This window comes from Arachis hypogaea, chromosome 6, assembly GCF_003086295.3.
Source record: "Arachis hypogaea cultivar Tifrunner chromosome 6, arahy.Tifrunner.gnm2.J5K5, whole genome shotgun sequence".
NCBI lineage: Eukaryota > Viridiplantae > Streptophyta > Magnoliopsida > Fabales > Fabaceae > Arachis > Arachis hypogaea.
In genome coordinates, this window is record NC_092041.1 from 87,213,854 (window position 1) to 87,236,178 (window position 22,325).

The 22,325-nt window shown below is 32.3% G+C and overlaps 2 protein-coding genes across 4 annotated transcripts; one reads left to right on the plus strand and one right to left on the minus strand.

Moving 5' to 3' along the window:
* The first annotated feature begins 2,042 nt into the window (after positions 1 to 2,042).
* LOC112696841 (uncharacterized) lies at positions 2,043 to 7,976 on the plus strand. Of its 3 annotated transcripts, none has more exons than XM_072197228.1 (11): positions 2,047 to 2,162; positions 2,327 to 2,497; positions 2,879 to 3,043; positions 3,143 to 3,245; positions 4,110 to 4,222; positions 4,992 to 5,060; positions 5,589 to 5,704; positions 6,127 to 6,181; positions 6,927 to 7,047; positions 7,389 to 7,531; positions 7,645 to 7,976. In XM_072197228.1, the coding sequence occupies exons 3-11, from the start codon at positions 2,906 to 2,908 to the stop codon at positions 7,741 to 7,743; spliced, it is 957 nt and encodes a 318-aa protein (XP_072053329.1). In that variant the 5' UTR covers positions 2,047 to 2,162; positions 2,327 to 2,497; positions 2,879 to 2,905; the 3' UTR covers positions 7,744 to 7,976. The 3 variants fall into 3 exon arrangements, with proteins under 3 accessions (XP_025605525.1, XP_072053329.1, XP_025605526.1); XM_025749741.2 differs by having other exon boundaries at positions 2,327 to 2,375; XM_025749740.3 differs by lacking the exon at positions 2,327 to 2,497 and having other exon boundaries at positions 2,043 to 2,162.
* A 1,101-nt stretch (positions 7,977 to 9,077) lies between these two features.
* Positions 9,078 to 19,499, minus strand: LOC112805694 (protein DETOXIFICATION 21). Its single transcript, XM_025848037.2, has 8 exons — positions 19,170 to 19,499; positions 16,745 to 16,819; positions 13,929 to 14,083; positions 13,761 to 13,817; positions 10,770 to 11,008; positions 9,501 to 9,619; positions 9,281 to 9,367; positions 9,078 to 9,200 (listed from the first exon to the last, which is right to left on the minus strand). The coding sequence occupies exons 1-8, from the start codon at positions 19,497 to 19,499 to the stop codon at positions 9,117 to 9,119; spliced, it is 1,146 nt and encodes a 381-aa protein (XP_025703822.2). The 3' UTR covers positions 9,078 to 9,116.
* Positions 19,500 to 22,325: the final 2,826 nt, after the last annotated feature.

The window sequence follows — 22,325 nt, forward strand, 5'->3', positions numbered from 1 at the left end:
CTTTAAGATGTGTTTTGCCTGAGGACTTAGTAACTCCTCCTCCTGCAAATCTGCCATTTATCATGTGTATGTGCCTATCGGGGTTTTGTGGTGGCCGATCTTACCGACTTCCATCTTTATATCTTTTTTCCTTTTTCCTATGTCATCCGTCCTTTTAGCGAGGTATCTTTCTACTTTACCTTCTTCAGCCAACTTTTCTATAACATTTTTCAGATCATAACGGTCATTGATAGAATGCTCATATAGTTTGTGATACTCGCAATATTCTATTCTACTTCTGGCCTTTTTGTGTTTAATGGGGCGAGGAGGTAAAATTTTTTCAGTGTGACAAATCTCTTTGTAAATATCGACAAGAGAAACTCGGAGTGGAGTGTAGTTGTGGTATCTTCGAGGCTTCTCTGAGATATACTCCACTTTTTTCATTGTCTCCTTCTCTTTATCCCGAGTTTGGTAGGGAAGGTTTGGCTTTGGAACGAGATCTCCAAGTCAGAAGTTCTCCTCCATGTTGATATACTTCTCTGCCTGTTCTTGTACATTATACATGGATGTCGGGTGTCGCTTGGATATGGATTGGAAAAACGTCCATTCTCTAAGGCCGTTAACGAACCCATTATCACTGGTTCAAGAAGTAAGTTTTGTATTTCCAAGCAAGCTTTGTTGAATCTTTCTATATAATCTCAGAGTGCTTCACCAACCTCTTATTTTACCCCTAAGAGATTCGAAGCATGTTTGACTTTATTCTTTTGAATTGAACATCGGTTCAGAAACTTCCTTGCCAGGTCATCAAAGCAAGTCACTGACCTGGACGGTAAGTTATCAAACCATTTCATCACTGCTTTGGTCAGTGTTGTCGGGAAGGCCTTGCAATGAGTTACATCGGACTCATCAGCTAGGTACATCTGACTTTTGAGGGGATGTCTTGAGTCGATCATTCCATCGTAGAGATCCTTATCGAGACTTTTAAAGTTCCTGGGAATCCGTGCTCGCATGAATGCTTCAATGAATGGTCCTCCCATCCAAGAGAACTTTTCTCTCTTTTGGCCCGATTTCTCCGACTTCTTAGGTCGACCTCTAATCTCAAGAGCTTTTCCTCCAGCTCTCTTTGTCGTCGTACCTCTTTTCGTAATTCCCTTTTTGCTTCTTGCTGTCCATTCAACTTTTGGCTCAAGTTGTTCTAATCGATCGCGATGCCCATGTACGAGTCCTAGTATCACCGTGGGATGAGGAGGTTCTTCATCTTCGGGTGGGTGGATCTCTGAATGGATCCGCCATGGTGGCGGGTTTTCTGATGTACCTTCTCTGTGGGGGGTACTTGTTCTTTCTCATGGTGGAGGTAACACAAGTGCTCAATTGTCGTTGTGAGGCTCCGGTTCCGATTCAGATGCCGTATAGCCATCTTCGAATTGATTGTCCACCATTCATATGTGTAGACTTCCAGGTCTCCGGCAACGGTGCCAATACCTGAAACGATGATTAGGGCCAGAACGTGAGGTTCAGATTCCTTCTGAGGCAGCGTCCAACTTGTGTTGGTGCCGAAGAGCTGCCGTTTGAGTTCTTTGTGAGGAGGTAGAGGGTGGTACCTGCAAGAGACTCTAATGCTTAAGTTAGCAAAGACTTTAGGCAGGTTTTTTGTAGATTGAATTCTGAATATACCTGAGAGTGTTAGTGTATTTATAGTAGAAAAAATAACCACCTTTTTGGAGCAGTTCCACCGTAAGTAGTGGATAACAGTTCTCTTTTTCTAAGGAAGTTGTTAAGATCTCCCTTCGAGATAAGTGAAAAATATCTTAGGAGGTTGTTGTTTATTCAAATAAATAAGGTTGAACTGTTGTCATCGTGCCCAATCTCTATGAGGTCAAGTAGGAGTTGATGAGGCTATTTTTATTGGGTGGATTTCTGTTCTTTTTGGGTTTGGTTTTATTTTTTGGGTCGGAGCATAAATAGTGATAAATTAGAACATAATATAAAAATTTAATTTACTTTTATTTTTTATTTAAATATATAATAATAAAATGTATAAATATGAAAAATTAATAAGAATAATTTATGTTCGTTTTCCTTGCTTTCCTTGGTCAGTTGGTTGCCATTTACCCAAAAAACAAGTCAAGAGCTTGCACACCCAAACCAGAACGCGTTTCAGCTGTGGCTACTCTCTTGATTCGGTAACACACCAAAACTTCGATTCTTTCCTTCTCTCTCAATTATTTTATTATTTTCTTCATTCTTTTTTTTTTCAAAATTTTCCTTAACATGCACGAAAAGCAATAGCAATTGGATATAAGCAATATTAGTTCTTTGAAATTTATAAACCCTTCCGGTTTCTTAGGTTGTTTTGCATTTACGTACGAGGATTCCTTTCCCTCCGTGAAATTAAGGTACAAATAGTAAGAACCCTTCGCCCCCAATTTCTGTTAATCCGCATCCTACATTATTCGATTCGGCATCAGCTGAGGAAGCAAAAGGAGCCCATTTTTCTTTAAGAAAAAAAATTCAAATAGTAAACTTTTCATCTTTCCTCTTTAGGGTATATGAAATTGCTTCTCTTAATTCATGTATGTGTGTGTGTTTATCGTGTTTGTTTCCATCGTTGTTGTGCACTTGTGCCCCGTATTGAAGTATCAGCTCAATTTTGGTTCATTATGTTGTTTTTACTGCGATTTAGTTGATCAATTTGATAAGCTTTTCATCTAGGGTTAGCAAAATTAGAGGGAATGAGGGAATGTTTTGGTGCTTGATGGATCATAGTAATGCTCAGCAGCCGAGTGATCAATAAAAAATATTTGCTTTTGTTTTGGGTCTAATTTAATATCTGGTATATTGATGATTATGGTCTTGAGCTTGCTGGTTTCTTAGAAAAGGTTCTGTTTTTGGCTGATAGGCTAGCCAATTATAAAGAGTCATATTGATGTCATCAAGAACACTGAGAAGAAGGCTCCATCATGGGGATGTTGGTGATAGAAGCAGGGCACACTACGAGAGTTCGGGATTGGATAATTTGAGTGAGCCCTTACTGGGTGATGATGAATCATATGGTAGTAGGAGGGTAAGAGATTCTTTGTGGTTATCTGTTTTGGTTTGGTTTTTATTCTAAATTCATTTGTTTAATCTGTTCTTAAATTGTGATTTTTTTATTCTTATACAGACAAATGAACTTGATGATACTTGGGATGATGAGAGGAAGAAAGCACAGTTTCATTGGACATTCTTATTTTCGAACCATATTGCGCAGTGGGCACAGTGGTTTGGTATGTGTATGATTTAGTTTTGACTTCCCTCATAGTTACAGCTAAGCCTCCATGATATGAATAATGAAGTGGTTTGTTGTTTCACATTGGTTAGCAAGAATCGCAATAATTGACTGTTTGTCACTGGCTTTTTTGTTAATAAGTAATTTGTTGTTTTAGTTATCTTCTCCAATTAGGCAAATAGCTTATTCTCCCTTTATATGCCGAAGGACACATCCTTTTTACCATATTATTTTTTGCCCTTTATTCTCCCCTTTTTCGCCCTTTTTACTGTAGGAAACCCTGCATTTATGATGGCATATTTTTCTTGTGTTCACAGTTCATGAGTTCTATCCTAGATTTTTCTGGACATAATTTTGCACCACTTCTGGTTAAAGGGGATTAAAATCCCTTGCTTTTGTTGGGAATCGAGTAAAAATAAAGGCAATGAACATCCTTTTCCCCCTTAAAAGTCCTAATATTTATAGTAGCAGTTTATACAATTATTTTTAACTCCAAATTTCTATTATAATTAGAAGATTTAATTGACTGAATTGAGGAGGGTGACTGATAATAGGCTAGGAATGGAGTTTGGAGGCACGTAGTGGTTGTGTAGCATTACTTGAGTTTGAAATCTTATAAAGCAAAGAATAAAAAATCTATGGTTTTCTTTATTATTTTATTATTTTCCTATTTTTATAGGATTATGATGATTTATCTTTCTATATTTCTAATAGCCCCATTTTAGTGCTTGGGGAAAACATATGAAGCTTTACTATGAAATAGTAGACATTCGGTTGTATGTGTGCTTTCTGTAAAAATGAGCTTTTCTAGTGCACAAATGATTTAGTGATCTGTAACTAATTATTAATATTGCATTTGCAGCAAACATTGTACTAGGATCTGGATCACTTATCGGGCGTATTCTATCTTTACCTTCTACTGCTCTAAATGGGCCAAACAATAAGATGCATCCTCTTTCTCTTAGCTCCCTGCAGGTATGTGTAGTGTTATTGTATTTTGAATTATCATGTACTTATCGTTTTGTAAATCAAGTGATCAAGACCTTGATCCTTTGGCAAATAGATTCAAATGCTTTTGCTTTTGAATATTCTCTCTAAACCCCACATATTTTGGAATCCTAGGTGAAAATTCAATTGATAAACTATGAATTTAACAGACTTTTTTTTTTTATCATGCCTTTTGAATCAATGCCCACCAACCCCAACTTAGCCGACTGTTGTCATTTGAGAACTAAAGGGTGCACAATACTGCACATCAATTAGGAGGTTCAGTAAGTGAAGAAGCTGCAGGATAATTAAGATAGCACAATTTTGTCATTGTATATGTAGTCGACTCAATCTAATATGAAAAGATTGTCATTGTATATGCTTGTATGGTCTCATCACTGGAGTTAGTTTGATATTGCGACTCAGTGTCTTGAATGTCTGAGGTATTGTTTGTAAAGACGTAGGCGGGCAGTGGATGTTTATTTAGAACTGATTATGTGTATTTTGTTGAAATATTAATGTAAATTTTTCACATGATAAAAGCAAGCCTTAATAAATATATTCAAACTTATAATTCATCAGTATTTTGATTCCTTCATTGTCTTATTTTTGGAGTGTGCCTATCTTTTATATTAGTATATGTTGAAGAATGACATCTTATTGCATTTTGTAGAATTTTATCTATTGTTTGTAGTTTATATATTATTTGTTATGTAACCTGTTGCTTATTGTTCTTTGTTATTTATTTCTTTTGTAGGAAGAAAGACTCAGAAATTTGAGGCACCGGCTTGAAGTGCCCTTTGATGGTTCCAAAACAGAGCACCAAGTATGTGGTTGATGCAAGTTTTGTAATTTTGAAATCCATATTCTGAAATTCGCTACTATACCCCGCATTCTATCATGTCCAATTTTTTCTCTTGTTCTGATCCAATCTTCACTTTTATGCTACTGCTCAAGTTTGCTTTGCATGGCTTACTTAATAAACAGTCTTAATGTTGTTAATCTGCAATGTGGTGACAATAACTACTTGACGTGCAAATTCATGTTAATAAGGAAATGTTTAGGGAGAAATAGAAATATTTTAAATTGAGTTGCCTTATTGGATTAACCAATAGGTTGCAAAGAAAATTACTATCCGTTTCTTTGTTGCATGTCTATATTAGTACATTGATACCTAGTGCACATTATTTTAGAGAATCTATGGTATAAATAGAAACAAATATAATGAATGTCAGTAGTTCTTCTTTCCGTCTTGAATGATTGCTTCTTGTATCTCCCCCCACCAATAATGAAAAAAGAAAAACATAAACTTTTTTTGATTGAGATTAGGATTTCATTTTTTTCCTTGTTTCAGGATGCACTTAAACAATTATGGAAATTGGCTTACCCTGACAGGGAGCTTCCTTCACTTAAATCAGAGCTTTGGAAGGACATGGGATGGCAAGGCTCAGACCCTTCAACAGATTTTAGGTGTGTGATCAAAGCAATACATTGTACATTGGGAAATGGAGCTTTTTTTGGGGGTGGGGGGATGAGTATGGTAAACATTATTCAGCGGTTATTTCACGCCATTTAGACTTTATTTGTTTATTTTTATGGGAAAGGCGATTTAGACTTTATTTGCTTCATAATGGAAGGTGCCTGAGAATATTCTGCACATCTTATATGTATTGATAGTTCCCAAATGTGTCACATCTCCAACAAAAGTTTCCTTGCTATCAATGTTTCTTCTACAGTCACTGTTTTATCCATTAATTTATTATGCAATAGTGTCCTTCGACTTTGATTCATGTAGCCGACCTCACTTAGTGGAATAAGGCTTTGTTTTTGTTGTTAATCTTAGTTTTGTATTATGAATAACTGACTGTATACTATTTAACCATGGTCTGCAGGGGTGGAGGATTTATATCATTAGAGAATCTCATCTTTTTTGCCCTGAAGTACCCTGTAAGTTCTTCTACTGTATTTTCATTTTTGCATTCATCAACACATTGTCCTTGCGTGACTGGTAAACTATAATACATTATCAGTTCGGTTCTCCTTTAAATATTTATTTGACCTTTCTATGGACTTCTCTGCTCCATTCCAAAATTTTCCCCCGCGACCCCACCCTGCCATTTTTGTTAGGAGTGATTCATGGTCTCTTATTTACACGTTTGACTGTCTTGTGACTACCAATAAATGAGCACAAAACTTGACCCAGTGTGAAAACAAAGATAAGCTATTATATGAAAGCTTATTATTGTTTAGATTCAGCTCCATTATATTACCTCAAACCTCTGTTGTCAAACCTCAATATTTGTTTTCTTGATAGACAAATGATATTCATTCAAGTTAAGGAGGAAAATAATGAGGCTGTTATATTAGAGCAAATTCAATATAATTGTTCATTCTTCCATCTCATAAAATGAATCTGAAACTCGCTTAATAAAAATGCACTTAAAGATAACCAAAGAAAGCCAGTAAACACAATCTCTTCCTATATATAATGGCCTTAACAATGATTGCATTTTCCTCTAAACAGAACACTTTCAATGAGAACAACATAAGCAGTTCACTGTGCATGTTTAAAAATGACTTTCTGCATCTTCACTTTTTTGTGCAAGCACAGTAGGACTACTATTGTGTTACATACTTTATAAGCAGTGTGATTTTAGTTAGTCAAGTACATCTTTTCTTGCCACTGTTATAGGAATCATTTCAGAGACTATTGCATAAAAAAGATGGAGTCAGAGCAGAGTGGGAATATCCGTTTGCCGTGGCTGGAATCAATATTTCTTTTATGTTGGTGCAGATGTTGGATCTACAAGCAGGTAACATAAATTCTCCATTGATAAAAAACAATGGGTTTACTTTTATGGATGTAAGGTTTTAGGATCCAATCACAAGATGAGACTTGAGTATCACATCGAAAGTGGGATTCCTGGGAATTCTGGGTTACAAAGCCTTGGATTCTCCAATAGCTAGTTTTTCTAATGTGGTTGTATCTAACTTGATATGAAATCTTATTTACCATGCCACCTTTGAAAGATTTATTGATTCATTTATTTATAATTTTTATAAAGCCTTCAGGGATTTTAGTAAGTATAGGGTTTTCCTTAATTGTACTTGGTGTTGATATGTAATGTTATCTGAAGAAATATTTTCCTTGCAGGGTCTCCATCATCTTCATCAGGAATCCGTTTCCTAAAACTTCTTGAGGAGGATGAAATGGCATTTGATATGCTTTATTGTGTTGCCTTTCAAATGATGGATGCTCAATGGCTAGCAAAGCGTGCTACTTATATGGAATTCAATGTAATATATCATTAACTTTGTTTAAGTCCAAAGCTTAATTATTATATATTTTGGTTTTAACGTTTGCTTTGATATTCTTCTCATGCATTCATCTATTTTTTCATTTTGATTAGGATGTTTTGAAGTCCACGAGAACGCAGTTAGAGAGGGAGCTTGCTCTTGACGACATCTTCAGTGTCAAAGATTTACCTGCTTACAACATGTTGAGATGATGATTTACTATGCTCTTTTTTTTTTTTAAATTTACTTTTTAACATTTATCTTTCTCTCTCTTGTTTTCCCAAAGGGCATTGCCATTTTAGATGTACAGTGGTAAAAATCTTGAAAATTAAAGTTTAAGTGAGATAGCAAAATATCAGATTAATGTTTTTATGAATTAAGAATTAAGCAGATATGTATTATAATTTATAAAGCCTTAAAAAGTAGAAACACAGGTGTTCAGAAATTTCCGTTCTCAACAATTACTACGTTTTAACACAACGTATTCCTTCTCTGTGCCTATGATTCTTCAATTGCTTGCTTGAACTCGATTTTGCTTTATTTACTACTGTGTATAATTTAATACTGTAAAAAATTGCTAAGAATGCTTGCATTTGACATTTATTTTTAGGTGATATTTAGCCAATCTTCTGACATATATGAAGGTTATTGGAAGAATTATATTGAGTCATTATGGTTAAACAATAAACACTAATCCGGCCTTTAACATGAGTTTAATATACCAAATTAGTTAACTATGATAAGATCATCCGTGCAAATTCCGAGAGTTTCCAAAACAGTTGTGTTTTACAATTTTTACAATTTTCCAAACAACCCAAACCCTCTCTCTCTCCTCTCTCCCTCCCTCCCCGATGGCTTGCTCAATGGCTGAGTTGATGCTAGTAGCTCCATCTTTTCCGACTACGGCACCACCTCGATTTGTCCTTTTGCGAACTCTCCATCTCCTTCTCCGTTCGCCTCAAACTCTCTTCGTCCGTCCGACACTCTTTCTGATGTCACTCCCTCCGTATAACTTCCAACAACATTCAAACATGACATAGTGGATAGCCAACCCCGTATTTGTAAGAGGATTTGGTTAGAAATCACCGTAATCTTTTTTTACTATACATAAAATCCTGCTATTGACAACGTCATGTTACTAAATAATGCATGCATCTCTAATTCGTTTTAATATAAACACAAAATCTTGTGTACATGAACGTAGCAAAAAGATTTAACTTAAAATCTCATTTATAAGACTCAAAATTGAGAAATGCTTTTGTAGTCACCTGTTTTTTTAATTTTTGAGACTCGTTGGTTCATGCAATTACTCTACGTGCATTCTTGGGCCTTCAAAATTCACACTAGGTCACTTCCAAGTTTCAATACGAATAAAATAAAATAAAAATTTAAATGAAAAAAATTTATAACTCCAATAATCCGTCTTACTATCTTAATTTAAAAATTATTAAAATATTTCTTTCTCGCTTTAAATATATATATATATATATATATATATATATATATATATATATTTTTACTTTACAAGAAGTTTATCTGAATAAAACAACTAGGACTATAATTATCAAAATTGAGCACCCCTAAACTACTTGTCGAATGTATATGTAATTGTTTCTTGATCATTGTCCAACGTAGACCATCTATTTACACGATTACGTGCTTTGATTACCTGCAAGGTAACATTCATTATTTGATATCTTCATCAGACAAAAATAATATTGGTGGAAGTTTTGTAATTTAAAAGAATACCTGCTCGTCCCAATCAGTTTTGTAAGTGAATATAGTTAGCACTATGGTCTGAACGAACGTCCCAAACAACATTCCAATCCAAATCCCCTATAACATATCAAAGAAATTGGATGATAAACTCATAAGAAATTCAAATAAAGAGTAACCTATACATGTAAGAATTTAAATTTTGATTTTCTTGTTTCAAGAAAAAAAAAAAAATAAAACGAGAACAACTTGCCTTAACTTGCAAATGGATAATGCGGGCAAGTAAAACTCCTGTAGGAATTCCAATGATGTAGTAACATCCAATATTTACATATGCTACAATGCTTTGCCAACCTGCTCCAACCGCTACTCCTGATCAAATTATTAGAGACTAATTACATCCCAAATTAAGAGGACTTACATATTCAATTACTAACTAAGTTTCCTTTGTTCCATTACATCAAATTCGGACGGAAGCATCTTTTTAAAAACGTTGTCTTTACACATGAAAAATAGTGCCTTTAATCAAAGGCAACACTTTTCACAAATGCAATGTTTTTGGAGGATTGATTATATGGCTGTTACATCTGATTTGAGACAATGCTTTTTTGCATCAAGTGAACTTTTTCTGTGGCAACCCTTGAAAAACATTCCTTTAATTTTCTACTAATAAAAAGCAAAGTTGAGTAAGGATTGTCTTAAAATTTCCAAAAAAACACTTGGTAACCACTTTATTACAACATTTTTTACGGATTGTCTTTTTAATTAACATGAGAACATGCATGAAGTATTATCTTTTCTAATATTTAAATCAATACTTATCTAAGTTTATTTAAATTTTTTTTTTATACTTAAAGCAACACCTTTTTAAATTATTTTAGGTTATTTTTTTGATATCTAAAATAATATTTTTTAAGTTTTTTTTTAATTGTATTCTTTTTTAATATCTAAAGGAGCTACTTTTTTCATTATCTTTTAAGATACCTAAAACAACACTTGCTTAAATGTATTTGAGATTGTCTTTTTCTGACACCTAAAACAACACCTTTTTAAATTATTCTTAGGCCGTCTTTTTAATGTCTAAAATAATACTTTCTGAATTTTCTTAAACTGTGTCTCTTGTTTTTTTTAATATCTAAAGCAACTCTACATTGTGTTCCTTTTATGGAATCTATCTTAAAATAAAAATATTGAAAAAAAATTGTAAATATGAATGTACAATATCTGCAGACATGTTTTAGTACAAAATTCTCATATAAACCAAAATGATAAGTAATTAAAATTCCATTATTCCAGTATACCTCAATTTTTCTTTCTCTTAAATCACATTATTTTTTCCCCTATCTTATTTAACGCTAAGTGTATATTAAAATATCAGTACCTCGTATACTTGTTCATATCTGAATATGAGCTGGTCCATATAGTATGTACATAAAGCATAGTTTTGATAAATTATTTCATGTTACAAATTTTCAATTTAGTATGAATATATATGAAACATATGAAATTTTAAAAATAATACCTGAGAGTACAGGTTGAACGCTGTTTAGCAATATAGAGATTGCCAAGAAAGGTGACAAATCTCCAACTGCAGCTGCCACATCTTCATTTGATGTAAATATGTAAGCAAGTCTTTCCCGAAAGAATAGGAAAAATATGAACAGAAGGAACCCAATGGTGAATGACGTAAGCACCGTCACCACAATGGAAAATTTTGCACCTTTCGAGCTCCCTCTTCCAAGCTCATTTGATACTCGAACACTTCAATAATATATTAGCTTTGTTAGATGTATACTTTCTATGCTTGACATAATATCAAAATTTAAAATGATTAAATGATTTGGAGAAGTTCAATTACGTTATTCCCAAACAATTATTTTAGCATAAAACAAAAAAAAAGACTTGTTCATAATTCACGCTTCAAGCATTAAAACGAGGCTCTTGTATCAGAGTGTTGTTGTGTATTAAATATATAACTATTTATTTATTTTTTCTAAGCATTTAAGTTTTTACAATAAAAATTTCAAGATAAGAATATATATAGTTAGTTCTGTCCTACAATATAATCCTAGTATAGGTGAAAAAGGGTTGAACTTTAAGGGGTTTGCAAAATATTTTCTATTTTCATTTTGTTTTTATTTACTAATTTTTTTTTTGTTTTTATATTTTCAAAACTTACAAAATGCATGCGTGGTTTGTTTTCAAATAAAAAACCCATAAAATTATATTTGATTGATCTTATGTCAAAATATTATTTAATTTTCATAATCAATTACGTTGCTTTTTTTGTTTTAGATAACATCACTCTTTTTAAGCATCTCTATAATACTTCACCAGACTATAGTTTGCTTAAGGTCTTTGGTTGTGTTTTTATTTTGTTCTTCTTCAACTCCATGAACATAATAAACTTGAACCTCGGATTCGCCTATATATGTTGTTTCCTTGATTATGACATTGAACCTTAGTTATTGTCGTTGGGATCCTATCTTTTACCAAAATTTGCATATCTCATCATGTATTTTGAGAACATTATATATTTTCTATTTTTTCTCCTTTCAATCTATTTTTCCTACCCATTCACCTTTTTTCTTATTAATTCTAGTGTTGATCTTTTTTCTAGTGATGATAATATAGGCACTGTAACAAGTTCACCTCCTGAGCCTCCTATTCCTGCGCCGTTTTACTGTTCCTGATAATCCAAGCTCGAACAATGATCTTGCTCCTATAGTCCTTCCTCCTACGTCCACTTATAGTACTAGGGTACAAAATCCACCTACACGTCTTCTTAATTATCATTGTTTTATTACTATCCTTCGCATTCATGGACCTAGGTCATACAAAGAAGCCTCTACAAATCTAAATTAGCGACAAGCAATGCAGAAAGAAATTTGGACATTAGATAAAATACACACTTGGGACTTAGTTGATCTTCCTTTTGATCAGGAAGTTGTGGGCAGCATAAGGGTATACAAATCAAGACTCACTCTGACAGCTCTATTGATCAGTATAAAGCTTGTTTGGATGCTCAAGGATACACTCAAGAGTATAGTATCGATTTTGAAGAGACTTTTGTTCCTATTCTTTGACTTACATCTATTTGATCTTTTCTTGCAACTGCTGCCGTTTGCAAATCGTCTCTAAGTCAGATGGATGTGAAAAGTGTTTTTCTCAAGGATGACTTGAAAAAGAAAGTGTACATAAAATCTCTTTTGGGATATTCTTGTTCTGCTAACAATATTTGTCTCATTCGCAAGGCACTCTATAGTCTTAAGCAAGCTCGTTGAGAATAGTTTGAAAAGTTTAGCAATACTTTTTGCAATCTCGATTTTACTTGCAGTCCTTATGAGAATGCTCTTTTCGTTTGTAAGAGTGACAAGGGTGTTGTTCTCCTGCTATTACATATTGATAACATGATCATTACTAGAGATGATGTTGATGGCATCATTGATCTTAAAGCAAGTTTCACCACCACTTTGAGATGAACGACCTTGGATCTCTTAGTTATTTTCTTGGTCTTGAAATTATCTCATTAATTGATGACATCTATCTTTCTCAAGCTAGCAAAGTATGCATATAATCTTCTTGCTAGGGTTGGGATAATTGATAGTCACACAGAATCTACTCATCTTAAGCCTAATGCTCACTTTACTCCTATGGATAGAAATACTTTGGATAATCTCACTCTCTATATACAGTTGGTTGGTGGACTTATCTACCCACCTGTTACTCAACCAGATATTGCCTATATTGTTCGTGTTGTTAGCCAGCTTTATGAGCACCACGGACTACTTATTATGGCGTTGTTCTTCGAATTCTTTGCTATATCAAAGGTACTATGTTTCAGAGTCTTCATTTTTTTGCTCAATCTTCTTTAATTCTTCAAGCATATTTCGATACTGATTGGCTAGGTGATCCCACTGATTACCATTCTGCTACTAGTTATTTTTTGTTCCTTGATGAATCTATAATCTCCTGGTGTGCCAAGAAATAAACTTTTATCGTTTGATCAAGTACAGAAGTAAAATATCATACTCTGGCTAACACTTTTGTTAAAATCGTTGTAATTCATTACCTTTTTGAAGATTTAAGAGCTACTTAGCCTTCTCCTACTAATCTCTATTGTGATAACAGAAGTGATTTAGATTGCCCATAATGATATCTTTCATGAGCGCATCGAACACATTGAAAACGACTATCATTTTGTATGATAATAACTTTTTATTGGTGTTATTCGTCTAATCGCTATTGAGGTTATGGACTAGACAACTGATATCTTTACCAAAGCTCATCATCCTACTAAACTTTGAAATTTATTGTCCAAACTCAAGATGATTTGCTTAATTTTCACTTGAATTTGAGAGAGATATTAGAATATAATATATGGTTAGTGGATTAAGTTAAATGTTTAGTAGAGTTATTAGTAATTTATTAGTATATATATGTATCAATCGTTGTATCAAAACACATTTTTTCTCTCTCTGTGTTTATAACATATTGAATGCATGAACATCACCTGGCTGCAGCCATGAATCCAAGAGAAATCATCATTTCCCATCCATTGATATTGAGGCTGAAAATAATAAACTTTAATATATTTAGTTGGACAAGTTATAATCTATTGTCAAGACATAAGAAGGAAAAATGTAAAAGTAGTAAAGTGAAAATGCATATGAAATATTACCATATGGATAAAGCATCGATTTCAACCTCTGCATTTTCCACGCTACCTGTCAAAAGAACTAATATTGTGTTGTACCACAGCTCGAGACTGTAAATTGTACCATAATTTAAGTTAGCATGCATGCCTTCGATTATTCTTTCCCACACATTTACTTTCTTTTAATTTACAATACTACCAAATCTACTTATATACTCAATTTTCTATTCTAACCTTAAATATATCATCTTCAATATATGTAGTCACATGTATTTTTGTGTATATATACATCTTGAAGACAAAAATAAAAATGTGATTTATTTCTGTAATATTCAATGGTCATTTCCTCATTTTTTAAGTCATCATTGCCCCACACTTTAAGTGTATTCTATAATTAATGTAGAATTATTATATATCTATACTTTTTGCTGTTGCCAAATATTTAAAGCAGGTGCTTTTTCAAGGAGCAAATTGCTGATGATAATGAGATATTTTTAGGGACGGAAATTTTTTTACTATATTTTCAACGAGTTTGAATTAGATACTAATTATGTTAGTTCTATTAATTATATTTTTATTTGTTGTAAAGAACAAAACTTTTAGCTTCGGAACGCTCTTCATACACATTTTTCATGAGTAACTCCGGTTAAATACTTGGGAAGTGTTTAGACCGATAGGATAGAAATAGACACAGAGTGATAAAAAAACACACAAACACAAAAAAAGTGTAAAAATGTTTGGGAACCAAAATATTTCAGCCATAATCAGCCACAACTTTTCAAAATTGAGTTTATTTATATCATCATTATATATATTGAATTTTTACCACACTCGCTTATCACACAACTTATCCCAGATTTCATTCTTCCCGCATATTAATCATAGTATATCCCTAATTATTAGGAGGTAATGTATCACATATTAATGATATCTAATATAATTTAATTTTCGTATATATTATTACAATAAAGACTAATCATAATAATACTGTTTAATTGACATTAATTTTAATTTATTTTATTTTGTAACCACTCACCCTTTCATTGATTCACCTCATTCCACTTCATTCACAAGGAAAAAAAAATTCAACTTTGAAATTTTATCACTGGCATAATAAGGCACGGTTGAAGCAATTGAAAGCTTGATGCATCAATTAGCCGGACAGAGAAATAAGATTTGCAATTGAGAGTGTTTTATAAATTGAACCAATACGTGCATGCTATACTCTTGAAGCTCTTTGAGTCTTATTTTGGGTGGATTAAGCCAAATAATTCACAATCAACCACTACAAGAAAAATGTTGAGTATCATCAAATTTATCATTGGATGTTAGTGGCGAGTTTTCCATCGTCAGATTTGGCGATAAATTCATCACTTTAAAATATTACCGTCAGAATTGTTGTTTCAACGATAATGTTGACGGTAATATTTTGAGGAGAAAAATAAAGAAATTTTGGCACGCTTACTACCGTTGGATTTATCGGCGGGTAGATCCGATGGTATTGTTGTTTAGTGAAACGTTGCATTTTGGGTACACGAAAGACATTACTGTCAGATCAATCTGACGGTAAATTTGGGGCTAAATTCAAATGCAAAGTCCTTCCCCCTCACTTGTCCGATGTTGTTCTCTTTCTTCTTTCTCTGTCTCTCCTCATCTGCTCACACCTCTGAGGGCAACAGTCTCCATGGCCACCGCCGGAGCTTGTCGCTGATGTCGCCACTGTACCTTGAACACCCGCTGTCACTGCCGCTGCACGTGCTCATCAAATCTACTGCTACTGCTGTCCCCATCACATCCTCTTCCACGGTTGTTGCTCATGTCACCGTCACTGCCGCCGCTGTCACCACAATATTAAAGAGAGACTGCAGCCACTATCATTAGATTGGTTTGTTAGTATAGTTATTATATTTTTTCATATTACTTTGTGAGTTTAACATTTTGTTAGGGTTGTTGTTAATTTAGTGGTTAAATTTACTTAATGAAGTATGTTATTAGGAGTTGTTGTGTTAATTTAATGTAAGTAAAAATTAAATTTGTCATGTCTCTTATTAGTTTGGTTGAATTAAGAATTAGGTTTTAATTGATTAGAATAATGAGTTTTACCTCTTCTTTGAAATTAGTTTTTGAATTAGTTTCATCTTGTGAATTTCATAAGTAATCCTTTTTATTAGGACAATGCTATTTTCTTTGAGCTCAGTTGGAGTTTTCTTTTTTGTTGTTTGTGCAGTAATATTTCAGGTTAGTTTTCTATCTCTGAATATAATTAATTGTTTAAATTTTATGTTGGACTTACTTTTCCCATGATAGAGTTTTAGGATGAAAGTAGGAGAAGGTCGCCTTCTCGAAACCCTTGTTAGCTGAAAAATTGTGGAGTTATAAGGGGTTCCACACTAGAACGGTTAGGATTTGATGTTTTATTGAATTCTTATATAAAAATTGTTGTATTGGTTTGATGGATGTCGCTGAATTAAGGAGAAATTCTACCAAATTATCATTTAAATTATTTAAAACGTGTTTAGTTTGTCAGAGATAACTATATTCGGCAGAAAATTCTAATTATAGGGGATACTCTGCCAAAGTTTCTAAAAAATTTAATGATTTCTGTTGTTCGTGGAATTCTAGGATGTGTATTTTGATATGATTCCAAGTCATCGTCTATGGATGTATGAGAGGGATAACGATGGCCGGAGGGTTAAAAACCCGAATTCTTTAAGGGGGTTGACGCATTTGTCACGCATGTTTCCAGCATAGAACCGTTTATGTCTGAAGGAATTTCTAGGTATCTATGTCAAAAGTGTCGGCTGACTAAGTGGTTAGGACCTACAGAAACAATATTTTACCTCTACCGTAACGGGTTCAAGGATGGGTATTGGATGTGGACGAAACACAGAGAAGTGGAAGAGCAGGGAAATAACCTGAAAGCACAAAGACTATGATATAACTGAAGTTAATGTAACCAGGAAATATAGGCACTATGATCCTTTTATACTACCTCAAAATGCACGACATGTATACTATTTGCTTTATCTGGGTTCATGCAAGTCTAATTAGGTGGTTGTGGTTAAGATTACGTCAAGAGGCCGCATCGAATCTGATGATAAGATAGAGGGTCAGAAACCTTACCAAATTGATGACCCAACTCCTTCGAAAACGGTGTTTGATACCGGTGAGCCAATGTCCCTTAGGTCTGTTATTATAGTTGATAACATCATTGACCTTGGACTAGATACTGGCGCACTTCCAGCAAAGGATGACGATCTTCAAGAAGAAGATGGGATCGATGGTGAAAAAGAAGAGGAAGACGAGTTTGATGATAATTAGGAAACTGCATTGGAAGAGGAGGATGGTGAACCAGAAGAAGATGATGATAAATCTGATTAGGGTTAATGTAAACATAATTCTGTAATATGTATTTCTTTAAAAACCGAATTGTATTTGTAATATATATTTCAGTAACTTTGAGCATAGTTTTGTAAATGTAAAATAGTTAGCATTGTTTCAGATATTTTAGTTACCATCATTCAGTATTTGTAATTTATATTTTTCGTACTTCACATCAGGTTTGAAGCACTATTTTAATTGTTAATTATCAGGATACACTAGAGATGGACGGAAAAAGATAATTTAAAAAAATAAAAACGCTACCATAGGAATCATTGTCAAAAGTTTTCAACAGTAACATTATTTTAAAAAAAATTCAAAAAACCATTTCTGTCAGCATTGCCATCGGATGAATCCGTTAATAATATAGCGGGAAAATGAACAATGTGGCGCCAATGTTACTGTCGAAAATTTTTGACGGTAATGTCCAACACGATCCATTTTCATACTAACTATATTCCGTTGTAGAATATGGCGGTAATTACCGTCGATGGTAAACTTTTACCGGTGAGATTTATATCGTCCGATTATTTCTGATGGTAAATCCAACGATAATAAACTTATCGTTGAAATTTTTTTATTTTTCGACGATAAATCCGACGGTACTCAATGTTTTTCTTATAGTGAATTGTAATTCTTTTTTTATATAGTATGACATTTGAATTCGATCTTAACACGGTGCCTATGTCAGAAAAAGTTGAAGAAGTTGAACAACAAAGAGACTCAGTCGATGAGGTTGTTCACAGTCAAGTAATTTTTGATAGTAAGAAAAATCATACTATCTTTGATGAGGTATGAGATATCATTTGTAGGTTCATGATTATGCTATCCATAAGTTCATACGCATAACATCAACAATTACATGCATCTAACATCCAAAAATTAAATTAATGTTGATTAGTTATTACATCCATACACATATATTTTTTAGTTATTGCATAAGTAACTATCGAGTTAACACAATGTTTTTAAATTTTATCGTAATTGGATTTGAAAAAAATGTCAAATACTTAAATTAATTTATTCAATTGATAAATTTACTCATAACATCCATAATTTCATACACATAACATCCATAATTTCATATTAATAACATCTATAATTTCGCACTCATAACATTCATAATTTCATACATATGATGTTTATAATTAATAAATCTTTATAATTAATATCACCATATTTTAAACTACATATATTATTATATTCTTCAAATTATCTCATATGTGCACTAAAAATAGATCATGATTTTAATTATTTTAATTTTTTTATTTAATATTTATATTTATGCTTATTTATTGATTTTAATATAATGAGTTAATAATTACTTTTAAAAATTTATTTTTTAATTTTTGTTTATTTTTCATTCTTTATTTTTTATTTTCTAATAGTCTATATGTAAAATATGAGTTGTATAGTAAAAGTTGTTAAAATTTTTTAATTTAATATCCATAATTTTATATATATAAAATTTATAATTTTAAACACATAATATCTATAATTAATGAATTGGTGTTAATTTATTATTTATTATTTTATTTTGTAGATCAAAAACTAATAATTTTAGAAATTTTTGATTTTCAATAAATAGAGACTAATCAAATTTAAGATGTTTTTATTTTTTATAAAATGTATTAAGATGATTTGAAATTTTAATAAAATTTTAATAAAACGTAAAATTTTAATAAAATTTAAATTATAAAATTGTCAGATTTAGTACAAATTTCGTAAAATCGATAAACTCATTTAAAATTGTAATATTCGAAGATTTTAAGAGTTAAATTGAGATTCTAATTACTATAGCTGAAAGTTAATTAAATCCATTATATTGATAAAAAAAAGAAAAAGAAAAAAGGAATGAAGAGTGGAAATTTTGTGAATATTTACCAGAATGCCATTGGCAAACCTAACGACAATAGTGAATACAAGTGCAAAGGCAGCTAGTTCCTTTGATCCAACATGACCAATAAATGCTTGGCTAATTATATTGATCCCAAACGTTGAAAATCTTGTGAATATGGCTGGGAATGCCACAACCCACATTGCCTTGCTCTCCTTCCATGTCTTCTTCATTAATGTCAATTCCTCCTCCTCTTCTTCGTCTCCTTGGGGATTATCATTATTATTATTGCTAATAATGGATCTGATATTCTTGTACTTAATTGTGGGGGTTAACCAGTTAAGCAAGAGTTTAGGATAATCAATGAAAAACCCCATTTAAGATTTTGGTAATGGCAAAATATGGATTGTTGTCTTAGTTGAAGAATGATGATAAAATATATAACAAGGAATGTTCAAGAGTTTGAATAGAAGTGTGATGAGATATTTGTGGGGGTTCTAGCTAAATATGTGTAGATTAATTAGGAATTAGAATTGTGGTGTCATTTTCTAATTGGTGCCAATGGGGCAAATAAAAAGCCTAAGGAAATCAAACAATTAGAATATATTATTGCACCCGAGTCTCACGAATACATGAGAAGTGATGGGATCTTTAATAATTTTCCTTTGAATATATATATGACATTGTCATCATATACTACTAATTTAGCAAGTGTTCTATTCTTAAACAACAATCAATAAAGAAAAAATTCCTTCCAAGAGTATTCAAAAAATCCTCCTATTTAAGAGTTTGAGATCTCATACATGTATATGGAATCGACAGATTGGATAACTAGGTATATTATTCAACTTCACTTCCATGCCTAGTGAAATATTTTACTAGACATATCATCTCTAACCTTGCTTTCCGACCTTGATATTTTTTGTATTTTATTCTCGAACAATTAAGTAAAATTTGATTCTTAAGTGAAAAAAAAAAGTACACTACAAAAAAATATTAATTCAAGTACACTTAAAAAGTGTAGTCAAAAATAAAAAAATGATGCCTTAGACAAAGGTTATGTTTTTTAGGATTCGAAAACGCTTTTGTGGGATGTTTATACCAGCGTTGTCTATTCTCAAAGGCTACGCTTTTTTGTATATCAAAGACTACGCTTCTGGCCTTTGAGAATAAGGTGCGCTTTTTAAGTGATGCTGTTCAGGATTAAAGGTTACATTTTTCAACACTAATTGTTACCAAAATAAGCTACACTTTTCCTTACTACTGCATCACCTTTAAAACGTAGCCATATTATATACCATAGCTACTCTATATAAGTGTAGTCTTAAATCCCTCATTATTTTTTTTAATATATATATATATATATATATATATATATATATATATATATATATACTATATAATTTTTTGTACAACATAATATTTAGTAATATTATTACATATATAATTTTATATTTTTAATTAAATGAGTTAAATTATAAAATAAAATTAAACACATAATTATACTAAATAATTTCTTTAAATAATAAAAATTATCCTTACACAATTTAAGGACATAATCTTAAGAAGCAATTAACAATTAAAATATAACATAAGATAATTTTAAGTCACATAAAACTTATATCATATATCAATTAAAATAATGTAAAGTTTGCATTCTGTATCCGAAAAGAGCTTAACAAGCAGAAAATCGTTAATCTTCCAATCTTGGCATAATGACTAAAAAATGTTCTCAAGCGCCTTCAGATTCTTCTCGAACACATCTTTTTCATGCTGATCTTTATCATCATCAAAAAAACTCTTGACCTTAACAATTGTATTAGTGATTATTCTCTTGTTCATTTTCGGCGGGATTGCTGCAAAAATACTTGCACTTCTAAAAAGTATAGACAAAAAAAATTCTTCTAAAGGTTCACAAAAAGAGTGTAAATAGAAATTAACTAAACTAAAATAGTAAAATTACAAATTGAGTTGAAATACTAAAATATATATGATCATCATATTAATTGTGGAATAAATGGACAAAGAAAAAGAAATTAATTACTGAATATAGCATTCCCCATCTTCACTCCAAACAGCCTGAACTTTATTACCAATAGGATATTTATCACCCAAACCAATCCCAGCATTATTTATCAACAATTCACTATGGACAAGAAATACACAAATGAGATGATACACTAAATTACTTTGCCACTACCAACGGGACCTATAACAAGTTGTGCATAAACCATAACGCTTTTGTATAATTCGAATCCTGAGCAATCTTCCCTTACCTCTGTGAAGCTCAGGAAGTTGAAAGACAATTAACAGCACGAAAGGAATCAAGAATTGCAACAACAATGTAAGCAGTGCATCAAACAACAATGGAAATCAACAATTTCAGGAAACCAAAATATAGAATTCATATTCTGCAGTTATCAAATACCAATTACTAACATAAGAAAATATAGAGTGAAAGATATACCTATTATACAATGGAATTTAGCAAGTTGAAGACAATAACATAATGCAATGAAAATGAGAATAACACAAGATCATAATAAAACTAGAGAGTGGGTTTTATTTGCTGATCACTGTGGAGAAACATTAGTTTGAGGCATTGAATGGGCAATCTTTTCCTTTACCCAGTGATGTCACAGTCCTTTTAGCTAGCACTCACACTACAATAGAGGCGCTACTTTGCGGCAGTGTTTTTTATGATTAGCAGCGGTTTTAAATCGCCGCAAAATTAAATGCCGGCGGCTAACGAAAACGCCCTGGATATTGGCGCCGGAATTAGGTTTTGCGGCAGTTTCTAACAACTGCTGGTATAACCGCCGCTAAATCAATATTTTGCGGCATTCAGTTAAAAAACTGCTGCTAAATACAAGTTCAACGATTTCGCGTATGTTTACTGGCGGTTACAAACCGCCGCTATTTAACACATTTTTTAAAGTTTGCGACTATTTGGCGGCAGTTTTACAACCGCCGCTAATTTCAATACAAATTTAAAAAAATTGGATTTTCCTTTTAAAAAACGCTGATGTTTTATTTAATTTTAAAGATACGTTTTTTTGGCCTTTTTTGAATTTGTTTAATACTATAAATCTTAATATTTTTCCTTTATTGAATCTAAACTTGTGACAAAAATAACAAAATTAACTGAAAAATAAAATAATATATTTATCATTTGTGTTACCATGTCTTGCCTTGAAACTGCC

Bases quoted from the DNA above. Each gene is read 5' to 3' on its own strand.
- LOC112696841 (XM_025749740.3), top strand. From the start codon at position 2,906: ATGTCATCAAGAACACTGAGAAGAAGGCTCCATCATGGGGATGTTGGT. The intron at 3,044-3,142 runs GTAAGAGATTCT...ATTCTTATACAG, and splicing joins AATCATATGGTAGTAGGAGG to ACAAATGAACTTGATGATAC. The intron at 4,223-4,991 runs GTATGTGTAGTG...TTTCTTTTGTAG, and splicing joins TTTCTCTTAGCTCCCTGCAG to GAAGAAAGACTCAGAAATTT.
- LOC112805694 (XM_025848037.2), bottom strand. From the start codon at position 19,499: ATGGGGTTTTTCATTGATTATCCTAAACTCTTGCTTAACTGGTTAACC. The intron at 16,820-19,169 runs GTAAATATTCAC...TTGTGCTTTCAG, and splicing joins GGTTTGCCAATGGCATTCTG to GTTATTTCCCTGCTCTTCCA. The intron at 9,368-9,500 runs GCAAGTTGTTCT...GATATGTTATAG, and splicing joins TTATCCATTTGCAAGTTAAG to GGGATTTGGATTGGAATGTT.